General features: G+C 42.4%; 1 protein-coding gene across 1 annotated transcript; it reads left to right on the forward strand.

Annotated features, from left to right (window-relative positions):
- The first annotated feature begins 681 nt into the window (after nt 1-681).
- On the forward strand, nt 682-2,833 carry LOC113566262. The gene is made up of 3 exons (XM_026991100.1): nt 682-864; nt 2,283-2,403; nt 2,463-2,833. The coding sequence occupies exons 1-3, from the start codon at nt 708-710 to the stop codon at nt 2,647-2,649; spliced, it is 465 nt and encodes a 154-aa protein (XP_026846901.1). The 5' UTR covers nt 682-707; the 3' UTR covers nt 2,650-2,833.
- The last annotated feature ends 16,646 nt before the right edge of the window (nt 2,834-19,479 follow it).

The following is a 19,479-nucleotide window of genomic DNA, read 5'->3' on the forward strand; positions in this document are numbered from 1 at the left end:
ACTCTTTTTAAAGAGTTATATAGCCGAATTCGATAAACTTAAGCTGTCTATATATACATATATATATATATATATATATATATATATATATATATTATAAATATTATAAATATGAGAGCTAGTATATGCGTATGTTAAATTCATGAGCAACTCTACTCAACTATTAGTAAATACATATGTATGTATATATGTATATGTACAAGGTCCATATGTATGTACTTTTTTCAGAAATCAGCATAAGTGTTCAAAATATTACATCAAAATATGTATGAAAAAAATATATATGTATGTCAAGACATTATTAAGAATGTATTTTCATAAGTATTTACGCATGGATATGTATGTAAAAATATTTGTCGACGTGTTTCTACGCTAACACAAAAGCGGGCAAAGCACAAAGCTGCTCTTTGTTAGTCTCTAACAACTTTCATACCAATCGCCACGGTACGTTTATTTCCAACATCAGTACAAACCCTACTAGCCAAAGCTTAAACTCTCGAAACCTCCGCATACCCGACATTACTATAAGTAGGGTTGTGAGAGGTCCGCTGGTCTCAATTTGTTTTTAACTTTCGCTGCAAACGGACAAATGTTTTGTTGATTTCCAGTGTTACTACTCTTAATCCAATTGTTGTTATGGTCGATTTCATTTGCGGCTGCTAATATCAAAACGCGATTTCAGTTTTAGAAACTTCTAGTTTGCCAGAATGAATGCCCATCTTACACTTATTTTGGCTCTTGCCATAACAACTATTATGGTCCCTTTTATTGCTGGGGCTGACCAAAAATTGGCATCAGATGAGACAAATAGTGATGGTGAAATACGAATTTACAAACGCCTTATTCCGGCTGATGTGCTGAGAGGTAAGTCAGTCCATTAACCATAGTGAAAGAGGGGTTTAATCAACTTTGGAACGCGCTTCCAGAAAATGGAAGCATCAAATAAATTTAAATGTTAGTTTTTGCTATTATTACCTGATCAGTGTTGATTCATACCCTTGCCAAACAGCTTTTCAACGCACGAAATGAGAAAGCTTTAACTGCGTGTGTATGTATATGTATATATACATATGTGTGTATTTATATTAAAAAGCCAGCTTGCATTGATCTGTGCTGCAAGGTCGTTTGTATGTGAGCCAAAATTTAATATTGCAACTATATTACGTATACCACTGTTGCAACAAACACTTGTTGTGTGTATATAACTAATCGATTTGGCAAAGGATGGTCATCAAGTGCAGTGAAATAATGTAACTTAAATGTAAAATGTATTTTTAGGTGGCTCTTTAGTAACACTTTTTTTCAGTCAGGACATTTAAAAAATAAAAGATCATAACTTTATTGATAACAAGAAAGCTCTCGGAAGAATCGACAAAAAAGTGTAACACGGAAAAATATAGAATATATCTTAATATAGATCTGATCTAATAAAATATTTATAAGCTGACTAATATGAACCTACTAACTGCAAAAAACAGTTTGCTTACGAGGCCTGCTATTTGTGTTTCGGGAATTGGCAATAAGTGAAATCTGACAACGCCATAATAAACTTTGTCATTTTTTTTAGCATATATGTACGTACAACGTTTTTATGTAAAATTGGTTTTTGTTTTGTTTATAATCAGTTAAAAAATCAATTTGGCAAAACAATGGAAATTTCTCCAATGGTTTGTCGTTGGGTTAATTTTCACACATTTCGACGTGGATTATCCAAAGAATAATGAATAATGTTGATGAAATTAGTTCTTTGTATGTCGAGAAAGCACCATCAAAAACGACAGTTTATCGCAGAATTTAATCGAGGTCGTATTTCAGTCGATGACAAGTTCCGTGAAGGTCGTCTAAAATCAGTTGTTGTGTCACGAAACATCGATGGTGTGCGTGAACTGATAGTGCAAGATCGACGTGTGATATATCGTGAGATAGAGGCATCCTTGAATTTTAACTCCACTTCAATACAGTCCATTTTGCATGCACACTTAGTTGTACATTCATATATGATAATAAAATCGCAGTTTGATTTTATTTGATTAGGTTTAACACTTTTTATGCCAAGCTTAATTAACGTCCACTAACTAACTGATCGGTCGAAGGTCTTCTAATTATATAATTATATCAGATCACAAGTTTTTACCACAGTTTTCTGTAACGTGCCTAAGGAAGTCACTTAAGTATAAATTCAAGGAAGGACATCGATAAATGTATTATGGGATGAGCATTGCTTGCCAGTATAAAAATAACAAATGAAAAATCAAGTATACATTTAGATTAATTACTTTCAGACTTTCCGGGAATGTGCTTTGCTTCTACACGTTGCGCTACGGTTGAACCTGGGAAATCATGGGACTTGACTCCATTCTGCGGTCGTTCAACTTGTGTACAAAATGAAGACAATAAGACAAAGTAATATTTTGACTCATTTATTTTATACAGCTGCATTTATATATATTACGTATTCACAGACTTCTTGAACTTGTTGAGGATTGCGGGCCGCTGCCACTGGCAAATGACAAGTGTAAATTGGACACATCAAAGACTAACAAAACCGCGTCTTTCCCTTATTGCTGTCCTATCTTTACATGTGAGCCGGGCATTACGCTGGAATACCCTGATATTGAAAAGGAGGATGGCAAGAAGAGTGATATATGAATTTGGGCTTCCACTATTAACTGAGATATACCTGATATTCCGACTATTTAAATATATGTGTTTTGTTTGGGTCAGATAAATCGAAACAATTTAAAGAGAATGCGATTGTCAAATCGATTTTATAAGGAAAGTTCTATAAGAAATAAAGTTAAAGGGCAAATAATAGTTGTCCTATTGCAAGTGTTTAAAATTAATTGTGTGACGAGTATGAATTTGTACAGGGTTTAAGTTAAATTAACTATGAAGTCCACATAAATCCATTAAATAAAAACTAAACAGAAAATTGCCCCAAATTCGGTTATTTAAGGTCACAAGTAGTAGACGATAAATTTCATTATAGCGGAGATTGAAAGACCAATAGCTACAGTTTTGACAAAGCCAGATCATGCAAAAATATTAACTTTATTAAAATGTGGAGAAGCTAATGTGACATTTTAGCAACCGGCCTCCTACGCACTTTCCGGACAAAGTTAGCAAGACATCTTCCTCAGGTGCACCTAGCGTACCATCTTTCACTTAAATTGGTTATATTCCAATGATTACTCATATTCAGAGATCATCTCATTAGCTGAGGCAACGAGCAATGACAAAGAAGCAATCGGAAAAACAGCAGCTGAGGACGATCAATCCAGGAAATTTATTGGATGGCCTACATGTATAGCGCATATCCTTGAATCTTCATAAGCCCTCGCTACAACATTATTAACGGTAATTAGTATCTCAGCACAAGTATGTGGACTAGCTGCAGTGAGGAATCCCTAAATATTTTACTCTATTCCCAGTTCCCCAGTCTTTTGACAGACAATAAAGAACTTAGGAAAGCCAAACGCCTCCCGGCGTAAGTTTTGTAGCGAAATCAAGAATAGCTCAGAAGCTTCGCGCTTGCGCAGAGTTTTCTTGAAGACAACACCCCCTGGGTTACCTGAAGAATGCCGACCAGTATTGGACAATCTCCAGCAATGATTCACTACATCTTCACAACCAAACTACTTCGGGGTTCCTTCTGTTGCCTAAGAAGTCAGGAGAACATTTTAAACCATACAATCACTGCCCAACTGATTCACGCTGGACAAAAAACCATTAATTGGCTTAAAAGAATTTACGAGGGAGTCCTCTGCTTACTCAGATGCTCACTTTTTCACTGTTCATTCACAGATTCCTAAGCACCATCGATTTTTATACCAATAAAATACGTTACATTTAAATTTTTTCAATCATTTATAAACAAAAAAGATTTGTAATACTTGCACTTGGTTTCTTGGCGTCCAACTTCATCAATAATACTCTCTCTCTCTCTCTCCCAATGGCATCCCACAAGGTTCCGCTCTTTCCGTCGTATTGTTTATAATTGCTTTCGACAAAATTCTTAAAATAATTCTAGGCATAAAAACATTATTTTAACAATTTATGCAGACGACCCAATCATCTACACTAAGATATAAAAAGCAAACGCTGTACATAATTGTTTTAAAAAATACTTAAAGATATTCAGGAGTGGGGAAAATTGTCGGTTGCCACACTCCCCACAAACAAATTTAAAATACTGTTCGGACCAGCCGCCGAAGAATTAATTATGAAGTAGATTTAATCATTGCTATTGTTATTGTCATTGTACAAAAAGACTGAGCCGCCTAGGTTTTGCAAACGATGACTTTCTGCAGAGCTGCTGCACTCTCCCGCTAAAAGAGCTCTCTGCCGGCAATCACTTTGATCTGCCGCCGTCGTTTATTTAGTTCTATGCTAACCCCCCTCCTATAACCCCTGCATATCGACCTCTCATAAAATTATCTGGCCATAAGTAGCAAGCAATCGGCTTCCGCTAAGCCATCAAAAGTAAATACATATTATAAAGTTTAAACAAAATTCTCTTTTTATTTTGGAAACGAAATAGGTGCCAAAAAGCTTGGCATCTCAAACATTGGTGACCCCCCGACGTGATATAAAACCATTGCTTAATCGCGTTCCATTAAAACACTTATTAATTATACAATATTTTGTTGTTGGGTAGTTTAACTACCAACAAATACATTTGGGTGCACGTTGAAAAACAGTTTAAAGTGCAAATTCAGTGAGAGTGCGGCTGGAATATTTATATACAATTCCGGTACTTTAAGCGTCGAATCTCTCATTCTCTGCGCAGCTGCAGCCGCGGATCTTGACTTTTCGTGTCGTGCATTCTCACTCTCGCGCCTATACATCGTCGCTTAAGCGGTATTTCATTTTCCGTTGTTGTGTCGAATTGCACAACGGTTAACATGGACAACGATCCGAATACAGGCGCGGGCGGCAATATTGTGGTGACTGATTCCAGACTGAGTCTGTATAAGCGTAAATGTCAGTCATTATATGATCGATTTCACAGGCTTGGCGAATCCTTCGCGGGGAATAAAATCGATAAGTTGACCGCCGCGGAAGTCGAGGTGCGCCTTGATATGTTGGCAGAAATTCGGAATTCAATAAGGCCCATAATGAATTGGAGGCTCTCGATCAAAACGAGATTGGGAGTGAGCTGCGCGAAATCTTCGATACTCTTTTCATATCGTTGAAAGCTGAGTTGCTGGCTGCTGTTGAAGTAAGCCAGTCACACGCCGCTGCCCATTCTACGACTCTGCCAAGCCATTCCGGACATAGTACCATCATCATGGCTCACAAGCAGCGACTTCCTGAGCTGAAGGTGCCTAAGTTTTATTGGACGTTGACATGCAATGACTGCATCTAACAAGAGGCGATGCAATTACTGCACCGTCAAGTGGCCCGTGTGACACCAGCAGAAGGCTGTTACGCGCGGATCCCAGGCAAAACGCAGCCCTCCTCCCGCCCAACCGACCGAGGGGCGCTGCCGCATGACGCGCGGTGCGTAGCCGAACCAAACGCGAGCATGCAAGAAAGATAGATATTAGACTAACCTTCGAGGAAAATTAGCACTAAACTTATTTAGAAATTAAGCATGCAATAAAATACAAAATACAAATACCACTACAATTACTAATTACTAGAGAGGTGTGTAAGGATTAGTAATTTAATAAGAGGAAGAGAATTAGTGGAGGATATAATATGGTAGAGGGAATTATAGTCCGAGCATAAGACCCTAAACGGTTCATGCAAGGAATAATTCGATCTACAAAGTGGAAGGAACAACGGTATAAAGTTTCTAGTCAGTCTAATAGGAATCGTGAAGTTTATGCGGCTCAACAGATCAGGGCTGTCTATGTCACCCCTGATCAAGTTGTGCATAAATATCACACCAAGCATTTTTCTACGGTTAACTAAGGATGGGAGGTTTACTAATAATAGTCTACTAGAGTAAGATGGGAGTCTTACACCCGCATCCCAGTTAAGGCCCCGCAGAGCAAAGAGTAAAAAGTTTTTCTGTACTGATTCTATACGGTCCTGGTGTACTTTGTACTGAGGGCACCATACACAGGAGCCGTATTCTAAGATCGGACGAACAAGCGAGGTATAGAGAGTCTTTGTTATATAGGGGTCGTCAAATTCCTTTGACCACCTCTTTATAAACCCAAGCACGCCCATGGCCTTATTTACCATGGTAGAAATGTGTTCGGAAAACTTTAACTTGGGATCTAACATAACACCCAGATCATCCACCAGGGTAATTCTCTCAAGAGAACCCCCAAATAGGGTGTAGGGAGCCAACAAAGGGTTAGAACGATAAAATGTCATAACTTTGCATTTCGAGGCATTAAGGTGTAACAAGTTTGCACAACACCATGACTGAAAGCTATTGAGATCGGATTGCAAGCGAGAATGAAATGAAATGTCCTTGTACTGGACACAGAGTTTAACATCATCCGCATACATAAGTACTCGAGAGTATGTTATTACTGAAGGCGAGTCATTAATAAAGAGTGTGAAGAGTAAGGGGCCTAGATGGCTGCCCTGTGGTACTCCCGAAGAAACCTTTACTGGTAAAGAGAGGGAGTTTTTGAAGAGGACTCTTTGAGACCTAGAACAAAGATAGCTAGAAATCCATCTCAGGAGGTTGGGCGGAAACCCTAAAAGGTCAAGTTTATGTGCTAAAAGGGAATGGTTTACAGAGTCGAATGCTTTACTAAAGTCGGTGTAAATAACATCCGTCTGTAAGTTACCTTGAAAGCCTTTAATAATGAAAGAGGTAAACTCTAACAAGTTCGTGGTGGTTGATCGCCGCCTTATAAATCCATGCTGAGTTGGAGATATAAGTGACTTGCAGAGATGTTGCAAGTGCGGAGTTAAAACCTTCTCAAACAATTTGGGAATAGCGGATAACTTTGCTATACCTCTATAATTTTTTACATCAGACTTACTACCTTTTTTATGGAGAGGAATTATAAACGATTCCTTCCAGATTGGGGGGAAGCAAGATGAATCAATGGACATGGTGAATAGTTTAAGCAATGGTCCACACAGAGCCTCGGCGCAGTACCTGAGTACACAACCTGGAACCCCGTCTGGACCCGGTGAAAACACCGGCTTAACTAGTCGAAGATCTTGAAGTAGGGAATACTCATTTAACAAGGGACTGAAAATGCCGTTCGACCTCGGTAATCCGTATGGGTACGGTTGACCAGAGTAGCGTTCCTCAGAATAGGTAGTTTGGAAAAACTGGGCAAAAAGATCGGCAATTGCCTGATCATTATTTGCCGACGTATTACAAAATGATAGCGAGGATGGGTGTGCGGACGTTCTACGCTTACTGTTTACGAAGCAGTAAAACTGTTTAGGGTCCTGAGAAAAACGTATCCTGCAACGAGATAGGTAGTTCTTATAGCATTGAGCATTAAGAACTGAAAAGTTTGACCGAGCTATTACATAACGAGAGTGAGAAGTAGGAGAACCCACTTCTTGAAATTTTTTATAAAGTCTTGATTTTAAGTTTTTTAGACTGGATAACTCTTTGGTAAACCAAGGGGGTTTTCCAGATCTAATCGGACAAGAAAGCGGGACACAAGAATCAAAAAATGTGCAATGGTGGATACGTCGAGTTTTCGGATTTTATGGCAATGTTTAAATCGGTTATTGAAGTGGATGCGGATCTGAGTGACATCGAGAAATTCCAGCACCTTTGCTCTTGCCAATTATCGTGCGGCTCTGGATATACTTAATAAACGCTTTAATAAAAAAAGTCTTTTTTTTCCTAGCGACACACGCTAGTAGCGATCAGATGGTAAAAAACCATTCACATACGTATGTTAACAAAACGTTTTCCAACTCTTCCGCCGACCCGTTTGTATGCGTCTTTTGCTACACAGCGGGCCATGGAATATACTCCTGCAAGATATTCGGAAATCTTTCACCGTTGCTGCGCCACAAAGAAGTGAAGAAGCATTCCCTATGCTTCAATTGCCTAAAAACGGGGCACCGGACCCGAGCATGCAATAGTGGAAAATGTCGAGTATTCGGCGGTAGGCCTCATAGCTTGCTGTACTTCGATACTATGCTGCCCACAACACAAAGCTGCCCAGGTATTACTCATCCCGATCTGGCTGTTAACAGCTCGCCTCTACATTCGTCTACCTCTCTTGCTGCTCAAGGTCTACACTCTGATGTTGTGCTTCTGGCTACAGCCGTGGTTCTCGTTAAGAATTGGTCAGGCGTTTTAGTTCCTCTTCGTGCCATCTTAGATTCAGGATTGCAGCTGCATCTCGTCACATCCAAGTTTGCCCAGCAGCTTTAGCTTAGGAGAACTCAATCGTCTGCACTTGTGTCTGGGCTGGGCGATAACAGCGTTTCTACTGAGGGATCCACCATAAGCATTTGTATGCATTCTTGCACCTCTGCTTACACAACTACGTTTACTGCTCTCATCGCCCCCACGATTACCGATTGTCAACCAAGAATGGCAGTAAATGTATCCGATTGGAGTATTCCATCTAACATTCAGCTTGCCGATTCTGCATTTTTCAATCCTCAACGGGTTGATCTCCTCATTGGTGCGAGCGTTTTTTATGATCCTCTCTTGGTTCTTCATTTTAGTGTGCCTACGGATTCTGAGATGCCAGCTTAGAAGCATTTGGCGTATATGACGAGTGGCGCCTCTAAAGACTTTATCGGATCCTAAGCTGGAATTAAGTAGAGCTTATTTCCTTACGAAAATCATGCAGAATGTAAAGGACATGGGAATCTTTACAGGTCGGTTTTATTGCTGGTAGGATTCGTCAACAGTAAATTCGTCTGGATTACCTTGATCTGCCGCCGCCACTTCGGCACTCACTTTGATCTGCCGCCGTTGTTTATTTCAGTTCTATGCTAACCCCTCTGCGCATTGGTTGCATATCGACCTTTTATAAAGTTTATCTGGCCATAGCAAGCAATCGGCTTCCGCTAAGCCATCAAAAGTAAATACATATTATAAAGTTTAAACCAAATTCTCTTTTTTATTTTCTTTCTTGGACGTTGACATGCAATGACTGCATCTTTCAAGAGGCGATGCAGTTACTGCACCGTCAAGTGGCCCGTGTGACACCAGCCTAATATCTATCTTTCTTGCATGTTCGCGTTTGGTTCGGTTACGCACCGCGCGTCATGCGGCAGCGCCCCTCGGTCGGTTGGGATCCGCGCGTAACAGCCTTCCCAGGCAAAACGCAGCCCTCCTCCCGCCCAACCGACCGAGGGGCGCTGCCGCATGACGCGCGGTGCGTAACCGAACCAAACGCGAACATGCAAGAAAGATAGATATTAGACTAACATTCGAGGAAAATTAGCACTAAACTTACTAAGAAACTAAGCATGCAATCAAAATACAAATACCACTATAATTACTTATTACTAGAAAGGTGTGTAAGGATTAATAACTTAATAAGAGGAAGATAATTAGTGTTGGATATAATATGGTATAGGGAATTATAATCCGAGCATAAGACCCTAAACGGTTCATGCAAGAAATAATTCGATCTACAAAGTGGAAGGAACAACGGTATAAAATTTCTAGTCAGCCTAATAGGAATCGTGAAGTTTATGCGGCTCAACAGATCAGGGCTGTCTATGTCCCCCCTGATCAAGTTGTGCATAAATATCACACCAAGCATTTTTCTACGGCTAACTAAGGATGGGAGTTTTACTAATAGTAGTCTACTAGAGTAAAATTCCTTTGACCATCTCTTTATAAACCCAAGCACGACCATGGCCTTATTTACCATGGTAGAAATGTGTTCGGAAAACTTTAACTTGGGGTTTAACATAACACCCAGATCATCCACCAGAGTAATTCTCTCAAGAGAACCACCAAATAGGGTGTAGGGAGCCAACAAGGGCCTAGAACGATGAAATGTCATAACTTTGCATTTCGAGGCAACAAGTTTGCACAACACCATGACTGAAAGCTATTGAGATCGGATTGCAAGCGAGAATGAAATGAAATGTTCTTGTACTGAACACAGAGTTTAACATCATCCGCATACATAAGTACTCGAGAGTATGTTAATACTGAAGGCAAGTCATTAATAAAGAGTGTGAAGAGTAAGGGGCCTAGATGGGTGCCCTGTGGTACTCCCGAAGACACCTTTACTGGTGAAGAGAGGGAGTTTTTGAAGAGGACTCTTTGAGACCTGGAACAAAGATAGCTAGATATCCATCTCAGGAGGTTGGGCGGAAACCCTAAAAGGTCAAGTTTATGCGCTAAAAGGGAATGTTTTATAGAGTCGAATGCTTTACTAAAGTCGGTGTAAATGACATCCGTCTGTAAAATACCTTGTATGTTACCTTTAATAATGTTACCTTTGACAAATTCGTGGTGGTTGATCGCCGCCTTATAAATCCATGATGAGTGGGAGATATAAGTGACTTGGAGAGATGTTGCAAGTGCGGAGTTAATACCTTCTCAAACATTTTGGGGATAGCGGATAACTTTGCTATACCTCTATAATTTTTTGCGTCAGACTTGCTACCTTTTTTATGGAGAGGAATTATAAACGATTCCTTCCAGATGGGGGGGAAGCAAGAAGAATCGATGGACAGGGTGAATAGTTAAAGCAAGGGTCCACACAGTGCCTCTGCGCAATACCTGAGTACACAACCTGGAACGCCGTCTGGACCCGGTGAAAACACCGGCTTAACTAGTCGAAGAGCATGAAGTAGGGAACATTCATTTAACAAGGGACTGAAAATACCGTTCGACCTCGGTAAACCGAATGCGATCAGGCAATAGATCATTATTTGCCGACGTATTACAAAATGATATATATTAACGTATTAACATGGATATTTAAAAATTTTAAGCTTAGAAATCGAACGATGTTAGGTCTAGATTGTAGACAGTGTTCTTTAGAAGTTCAATTTATTATCGAAAACAATTCCAAGAATTTTCAAGTGGTCTGCAGATTGATTATGGTTTCTCGCCGTGCAGCGATGTTTTCTTCAAATATATACATAGTATTTGTTGGAGATGCCAAGCATTTTTGGCACCTATTTTGTTTTCAAAGTACAAAGTACACCAGGACCGTATAGAATCAGTACAGAAAAACTTTTTACTCTTTGCTCTGCGGGGCCTTAACTGGGATGCGGGTGTAAGACTCCCATCTTACTCTAGTAGACTATTATTAGTAAACCTCCCATCCTTAGTTAACCGTAGAAAAATGCTTGGTGTGATATTTATGCACAACTTGATCAGGGGGGACATAGACAGCCCTGATCTGTTGAGCCGCATAAACTTCACGATTCCTAGGGTTTAGGGTCTTATGCTCGGATTATAATTCCCTCTACCATATTATATCCAACACTAATTATCTTCCTCTTATTAAGTTATTAATCCTTACACACCTTTCTAGTAATTAGTAATTATAGTGGTATTTGTATTTTGATTGCATGCTTAGTTTCTTAGTAAGTTTAGTGCTAATTTTCCTCGAATATTAGTGTAATAGCTATCTTTCTTGCATGTTCGCGTTTGGTTCGGCTACGCACCGCGCGTCATGCCGGAGCCCCCCTCGGTCGGTTGGGCGGGAGGAGGGCTGCGTTTTGCCTGGGATCCGCGCGTAACAGCCTTCTGCTGGTTTCACACGGGCCACTTGACGGTGCAGTAACTGCATCGCCTCTTGAAATATGCAGTCATTGCATGTCAACGTCCAAATTAATACATATACATACACCTAACCACCTGCAATCGCTGTCACCCCTTTCCCTTTCTCGTTTTCGTTGTGTCAAATATACATATTTATAGTTGGGTCAGCTGCAGCGGTGAATTTTTCGTTTCGCTTTCGCTCATCACCGTTGCTTATTGCTGTTCTTTTTCTTTGGCTTACTTGATCCAAACCAAACACAAAGTGACGCGCTACCCTGTTTTCGTCGGGTATATTCGTTTGGGGTCAGTAGGATCCAACTATCAATTAAGACAAAGTCGTGCTTCGCAAATCATTTTAGCGTCGATCGTCGTCGGTGCATACGTATAAACAACATCCAGTTTTCAGAACTACAGCGGTGAATTTTTCGTTTCGCTTTCGCTCCTCACCGTTGCTTATCGCTGTTCATTTTGTTTGGTTTTCGTTTACGCGCCAGCCAAGCGACGCTCTACCCTAAATTTGTCGGGTATATTGATGTTCAGCTCGTTGTCGGGTATATTGGTTTTTACCTCGTTTGGGTACAATTACCCATTATTTCATTGAGTGCCTCGGCATTGAATACGATTATTAGAAACGACCTTTCGCCTTCAGTTGCTTGTATTGAGAATCAATATGACCTCAAAAGCCAACAATATCGTCCTTGAAGAGCTGAAGAAAAAGCGCAGTTGCCGTGTCAAAGGCATTCGTTTATTAGCGGACTGTTTAGAAGCGGGGGATATTCCGCTGGTATTGACGGAGCTCGAGTGCAGACTCGAAACGCTGATGCGTAGCATTCACACGGCACGCGAACTTCAAGAGAAGATTGAAGATATAGCCACTGACGATGAATTTGGAGTCGAATTGGAAGAACTCTTAATTGTCACAAAGGGAAAATTAATGTCACTCATTTGCGCCTTGAAGACAGCTGATGAGACAAAACCTGCAGTACCAGCTTATGGTGGCCCAACTCGTGCTCGCCTTCCGAAGTTAGCACTGCCGCAGTTCAGCGGCAACTTTTCGGACTTTAAAAACTTCATAGGTTTATTTGAGACTCTGGTTCACAATGACGAAAGCATTCCAATTATCGAAAAGTTCAACCATTTGCTCTCGTGTCTCTCTGGTGAAGCGTTGGAAACAGTTAGGGCTTTCCAAGTAACCGAGACCAACTATGAGAAAGCAATGGCTAGCTTAAAACGGGTCTACGATAATGATTGTCTGATCTTTAAAAATCACATTGTTGCCCTATGTAGTCTTCCCAAAATGACCCAGCAATCAGCATCGTCCTTGAGGAACCTTATCGATACCGCCTCATCCATATATGGTTCATTGTTGTCGATAGGCAATGATAAAAAGATCTCGAATGCGATGATTATTCATCTCGACTTGAGCAGAGTCGATCCGGTGACCAAAGATAAATGGGAAGAACAGCTCGATTATGAGAAGCTGCCACTTTGGGCTGACTGTGAAAAGTTGCTTAATCGCAGACATCAGCATCTTTCCGCCGAAAATTCGGACAAACCAAAGCAGGAGCAGAAAGCTGTGTCATTCGCGTGTTCTACCGCGAATACCAAAAACCAACAATGCAGCTACTTCAATGCGAAAGGCCATTTGTTGACAGATTGCAGTCCACTTGGTCGGCTGGCAGTAATGCAAAGGTTAGAATTCGCAAAAACTGTATCCCTGTGCATCAATTGTCTGCAACAAGGCCACTTTGTGGTACGATGCAAAGCTAAGAAGTGTCAAGTGTGTGGCTGCTCACACCATACCTTATTGCATAGGTACACAGTGGCGAATAAAAGTCTCGCGTTACCATCACCCCCAGAGAATTCTTCTCCTCCTCCCAATCAGAATCAACCTTTCACTTCGCATGCTCTCCATGCGACAGCTATGGATAGAGTTATTCTGGCTACGTCGATCGTAAGCGTCCGAACAAATAATGGTGAACATGTTTTGGCCCGAGCTCTGCTTGACTCGGGGTCTCAAACCAATTTTATAACTGAGGACTTAGCACAGCGCTTACAGATCCGTAGGGCTCCTCCCTCCTCCCTCCTCGTGTATCAACTTGCTTGGTATTGGTGAATCCAATTCACAAGTCAAGAAAAATATACATACGGTGGTGAAGTCGCGAATTACTGGTAGTGAGTTTTCGGTCGATTTCTGGATTTTAAGGTCCATTTCGGGGTATCACCCTGATCAAACACTTAACTTGAGTGACTGGAAAATCCCGAAGAACTTACCACTTGCAGACCCATGCTTCTTCAAGCCACAGAAGATAGATATGTTAATAGGTGCAGAAACATTTTTCGAACTTTTATCTGTTGGTCAAATTAGACAAGGTCCTGACTATCCAACCCTGCAGAAAACGCTTCTCGGCTGGATTGTGTCGGGTAGATACACTCCAAAGGTGGCTGCCGCCCAAGAAGCGAGGAATTGTGTGAGTTGTCGATACACATCGACAACACATTACAAAAGTTTTGGACACTGGAAGAATTGCCGTCTTCTAAAAAGTCTTTATCTCCTAAACACAAGTTATGTGAAGAGTATTCTATAAGGACTACTCAGGTCGTGCCTTCAGGTCGGTTTGAAGTAAAACTGCCGTTCAAATCAGATCCCAGTATCTTAGGCAACTCCTTTGAAGTGGCTAAACGGCGGTTTTTATCGCTTGAAAAACGATTGTCTTGTGACCTCCAGTTAAAGAAAATGTACTTGGAGCTAATGGAAGAGTACCTCTCCTTGGGTCACATGTCTACCACAGACAACACAATCCCTAATTATTTCATTCCACATCGATTCAGACTACACAGGTACGCCTTGACAGCTAATGTCAAGAAGATGTATCGCCAAGTCTGGGTCGCTGATGCGTATAGACAATTCCAGCTCATAGTGTGTAGAAAAGACCCGTCTGAGTCCTTGAGAATATACCAGCTCAACACCGTAACATATGGGACTGGACCAGCCCCATTTTTGGCTTTTCGGTGTTTGAAGAGGTTGAGTGAGTCTGCAAAACTCTCATTCCCTAAAGCTGCTGAAGTTATTGACTCCGACTTCTATGTCGATGACATGTTGACTGGTGCTGGTTGCGTAGAGGAGCTAAAGACAATTAAGTCTGATGTGGCTCAGGTTCTTCAAACTGCTGGGTTGGAATTGACTAAATGGTTTTCGAACTCACCTGATGTCACCGCATCCGAGAGCACAGTTAAACCGATAACGATCTCGGACTCAGAGTCAACTAAGGCGTTGGAATATCGTGGCTGCCACACGAAGACGTCTTTAAGTTCCAAATTGACACGTCAGTTATGTGTCTCCGAGCGACAAAACGGAACATATTATCGGTGACATCAAAGCTGTTTGACCCCCTTGACTTGTTAAGTCCTTTAGTAATTAAGGGAAAGATCCTACTGCAGGAGCTTAGGCTTAACAAGCTAGATTGGGATGAGTCAGCCAGCTGCTGCCAGTGCACATTGATTTGTTCCTTTTGGCTATAAAAATGATCTGATCTGATCCAGATTCAGCAATCTGATAGATATGGTCAATATCTATGATTCTGCGTTTTTAGTTTTCTCGAATCTGCAATATTGTGGATGCAACAGATTTTCGTCCTTTGTGGGAGCGGAAGGGGGTGGGGCAAAGTTTTGAAATATTTTTGTAGCAGTGACATATCACAGAAGTCTGGATCCAAAACATCGTTGCTCTACCTCTTATAGTCTTTGAGCAGGGGACGCTGAAGGGGACGGACAGACGGACGGACGGACGGACAGACGGACAGACAGACATGGCTCAATCGACTCGGCTATTGATGCTGATCAAGAATATATATACTTTATTGGGTCGGAAACGATTCCTTCTGGACGTTACACACATCCACTTCTACCACAAATCTAATATACCCCAATACTCATTTTGAGTATCGGGTATAAAAATAATATACTGGTCAGATTCAGAAGTTACTCTTCATTGGATCCGATTCCCCCATCGTCGTTGTCAACATTCGTTGCGAACCAAGTAGCGCAGATTCAAGAGTGGTCTTCACCAGCTACGTGCCGTCATGTGCCAACAAAACAGAACCCAGCAGACATAGTTTCGAGAGGTTGTGACGTGGAGGAAATCGTGCAGTCGATCTGGTTTGGTGGACCCGCGTTCCTAAAGTCTGAAGAAGAGAGCTGGCCCAGAAATCCACACTTTAAGCTTTCCGAAGAAGAGCTACAGATGGAAAGTCGGAAGAAATAGGTCGGACTGACCGTCGCGGCCAAGCCAAATTATTTAGTGGATTTAATCGAGGGATACGCGTCACACCTCAAACTGCTAAGAGTGTTCGTTTTCGTGTCCCGCTTCATCCGAAAATGCAAAGACAAAAGTCTCAACTTTGAAAAAATTCCGTCATCCGTAGAATACGACGAGGCGTTTCTAAAAATAGTCGAAATAACGCAGAAAAATGAGTCTCAAGAAGATATTGAAAGGGTTCGTAAAGGCACCAAGTTAGGCCCCAGTCTTCAGAGTTTGAATCCCTTTATCCATGAAGAGGCTGGGACTTGGTGCTCTTCTTCGTTGTTGCGAGTTGGGGGGCGACTAGTTAACGCTCCTATGTCATATAATGCCAAGTTTCCTTTGTTATTGACAAAACGTTCGCAGACGTTCGCCATCTACATCAAACGAATTTTCATGCCGGCCCACGAGCACTCGTGAGTATCCTTAGACAGCGTATTTGGATAGTGAACGCTCAGGCGGTCTGCAGGGCGACAGTTAGTTCGTGTATTCGTTGCTTTAAATGCAAGCCTCTGCTCCAGACCCAAATGATGGGCAACTTACCCGCAGACCAGCTCCGTGCTCTCAGCCCATTTTCAGTATGAGGCGTTGATTTTTGTGGCCCAGTCTATACGACTCTGAAAATTCGTGGAAGGCCGCCTTTTAAGTCCTACATAGCGTTATTTGTCTGTTTTGCGTCCAAGGCGGTTCATTTAGAAATTGTCTCCGATTTGACGACTAATTCCTTCTTGTTGGCATTCCAAAGGTTCGTCGGTCGTCGAGGATGTTCGCAACGCGTGAACTGCGACAACGCGACAAATTTCGTCGAAGCAAGTCGCCACTTCAGCGAGCTGCGGAGGAAGATAGAGGCGGAAGCGGACGCGATACGCGAATTCGCGTCAAGAAGCGGTTGCGAGTTTGCCTTCATACCGCCTCGAGCACCGCACATGGGCGGACTTTGGGAGGCCGGTGTGAAGTCTGCCAAGGGCCTACTCCTACTCCTGCTGACAGGCGGGCCACTAATCGCACCCCCAGCATCCAGGACCCCGGACCAGGAGGGTCTGAGCTGCTTAAAGCGATGGCGGCTTGTCTCGTCAGCCACGCAAATGTTCTGGCAGCGATGGTCCCGGGAGTATGTGCTGGGCTTGCAAATAGGATGCAAGTGGCACCAGGAGGAACCCAACATCAAGGATGGCGACCTCGTAATCGTCGCCGAGGACAACCTGCCCCCTCAACAGTGGCTCCTCGGAAGAGTGGTCGGAACTACCGCAGGGCAGGACGGAAGGGTCAGAGTGGTCGACCTAAGGACAAGCAGCGGAGCCACGTTCAGGAGACCAATCCACAAGTCGGCGCTTCTGCCACTGGCTTGAAGCCTTCCAGGCCTTCAACGGGGCCGGTGTAGCGCCATTTGGCTTATAATTTGTATTAGAATAATATTAGGATCGAATTTGATGAAGTCTAGTGTAAGTTAGGCTAGGGCAAAGCGGGAGCGCAATAAAAGCTCGCTCTCTCGCTCTTGGCGAATTCACCCGCTTTGCCACCGTAGGTACGATAGGCTTAAAAGAAATTGTTTGAATATAGAGGGGTCGACAAAATCTATTGAAAACGAACGCACGCACTTATTATTTTTTCGTCGTAATATACATTAATTTGCAGCCACCCAAAGTTTTCGGTATTTCATATTTAGAAAAACTATTCTAAAATTTCACTCCGTTTAAGCCACTTCATTAGCTCATCAGACCAGATGTGTAGGTATCTAACAAGCTTAAAATGAATTATGTGTATTTATTATTAGGCAGGCTCCGGTCCCCAAGGTCAAGGTACACCGAAACGACAGAGGCACTACTTGAGTTTGCAACGGTACGATATAACACTCTGTATGCGCGGGCCATGCGAAAAATCAAGCGACCAAAAACAAACGGTTCGAATTTGCTTTCTGTCTTTTCCTTAGCATCAAAGGGCAACCAGAACCGCCTCATGACGGGATAATTGCACTGTGCTATGAAACCGATTTCGCCTAAATATATGTATATAGATTCATATATATAGGCCTATAGCTTTTTTAGAGGACGAACTTTGCACTGAACTGCAGCCAAATGCCGGTAATGTACAAAGTCAAATATCACTGTTATGATTTTTTTTTCCCAGGCGGGTACTTTATGCCTCTCCTGTTTGCCATCTTCTGACGCTCTCATCCTCGCGTAGCTTACGAATTACTACGCTCGCAAAGTTGCCCACTGCATCCCATTTGCGCGTGCCCTCCATCATCGCTCTTAGCAGCTTTTCCTTCGTCAGCCATCCTCCACAGCATTCCTCCTCCAGCATTCGCATGCTCTGGTGATCCGTCGCAGACAATCTCTATCGATTTTGTGGCCAAATCTGTGGAGGTAAAGCAACAGTGGCCGCTTAGGCATCAGACAGAAATTTAGACAGTCATGCCTTCGCGTGTACCACTCTTTGACTCTTATGATAAGGGTGTATGTCCATCTACCATTCCATCTTCGCTGCCACTCGGCCATTACTCGCTGGCGCTCCCGACTATGAATAGCTTCCCTATGTGATGCCGCCAGTGCTTCTTCTCCTCGCTGCGAGTAGATTTCGGTAGCCTCCCTTGCTAACAAGTCAATCGGTACCGTCCCGGCAATGACCAGAGTCGCGTCGTCCGATACCGTACGGAATACACTGCTTACGCGCAGGGATCCCAGCTGATAGGTTGCTTGTATGCTAACCTAATCTTGTATGTTTCTCATATATGATTTGGTGTTGACCGCCTTAGGCCAGACCGCTGTAGCGTAGAGCATGATCGCCATTAGCACATTATGCAATACGTTCTAATAGCACTGTTCCTTTTTTCGTGCAATTGCTCATCAGGACTACCTCCGTCTTGTTGTCGCCCAGTTGTAGCGCAGCGGAGCTTATCATACATGGTGTTCCAAAGTAGCGGCCCTAGGACCGCTGGCGGAACGCCGCCAGATACCTCGTATCCCTTGGTACCTCCATCTGTATCGTACAGTACAGTACCCGATCCGGAAAATAATCTTGAACCATGCGTATGAGATGACCTTCAACTCAAAAAATAGATAGCGCCCGTATGATACCGTCCCATCTGACAGGGTTAAACGCGTTTTTTACGTCTAGCTTCACCACGATGCAATAGTTTTTGGATGAGCCTTGCGCAATCAAAATTGCATTGGTGATAGATCGCCAACCCGCTGAATGACTCGCTCCAGCCTAGTGTAGATAATCCCCTCGAGGATTTTCCCCGCGGTTTCCAATAGGCATATCGGCCTATAGGAAGAGGGCTCATCCAGCGGTTAGTCTGGCTTTGGGATCAGAACGAGCTTCTGAGCCAGGAGTCTTATCGATTGAGATACTTCTAGCTGCGGCCATGACCTCTGACTCACAGATTTGCTCTAGCTCCCTTTGGTTATCAGCATACTCCTGTCTTGTTGGAATACCCAGTGCAATACGAGGAATAGGGTCTCCACAATGTTCTTTATTTTACCTGATTCGACCGGTGCCTTTGGTTTTAGAGCATTAATTTTTTTTTATTACAATC

Source organism: Drosophila persimilis, unplaced genomic scaffold (assembly GCF_003286085.1).
Source record: "Drosophila persimilis strain 14011-0111.01,24,50 unplaced genomic scaffold, DperRS2 tig00000652-arrow-arrow-pilon, whole genome shotgun sequence".
NCBI classification, from domain to species: Eukaryota; Metazoa; Arthropoda; class Insecta; order Diptera; family Drosophilidae; genus Drosophila; species Drosophila persimilis.

Excerpts from the sequence above, each read along its gene's own strand:
- LOC113566262 (XM_026991100.1), top strand. The coding sequence starts at position 708 with ATGAATGCCCATCTTACACTTATTTTGGCTCTTGCCATAACAACTATT. Across the intron at positions 865-2,282 it reads TCCGGCTGATGTGCTGAGAG|ACTTTCCGGGAATGTGCTTT; the intron begins GTAAGTCAGTCC and ends AATTACTTTCAG. Across the intron at positions 2,404-2,462 it reads AATGAAGACAATAAGACAAA|ACTTCTTGAACTTGTTGAGG; the intron begins GTAATATTTTGA and ends ACGTATTCACAG.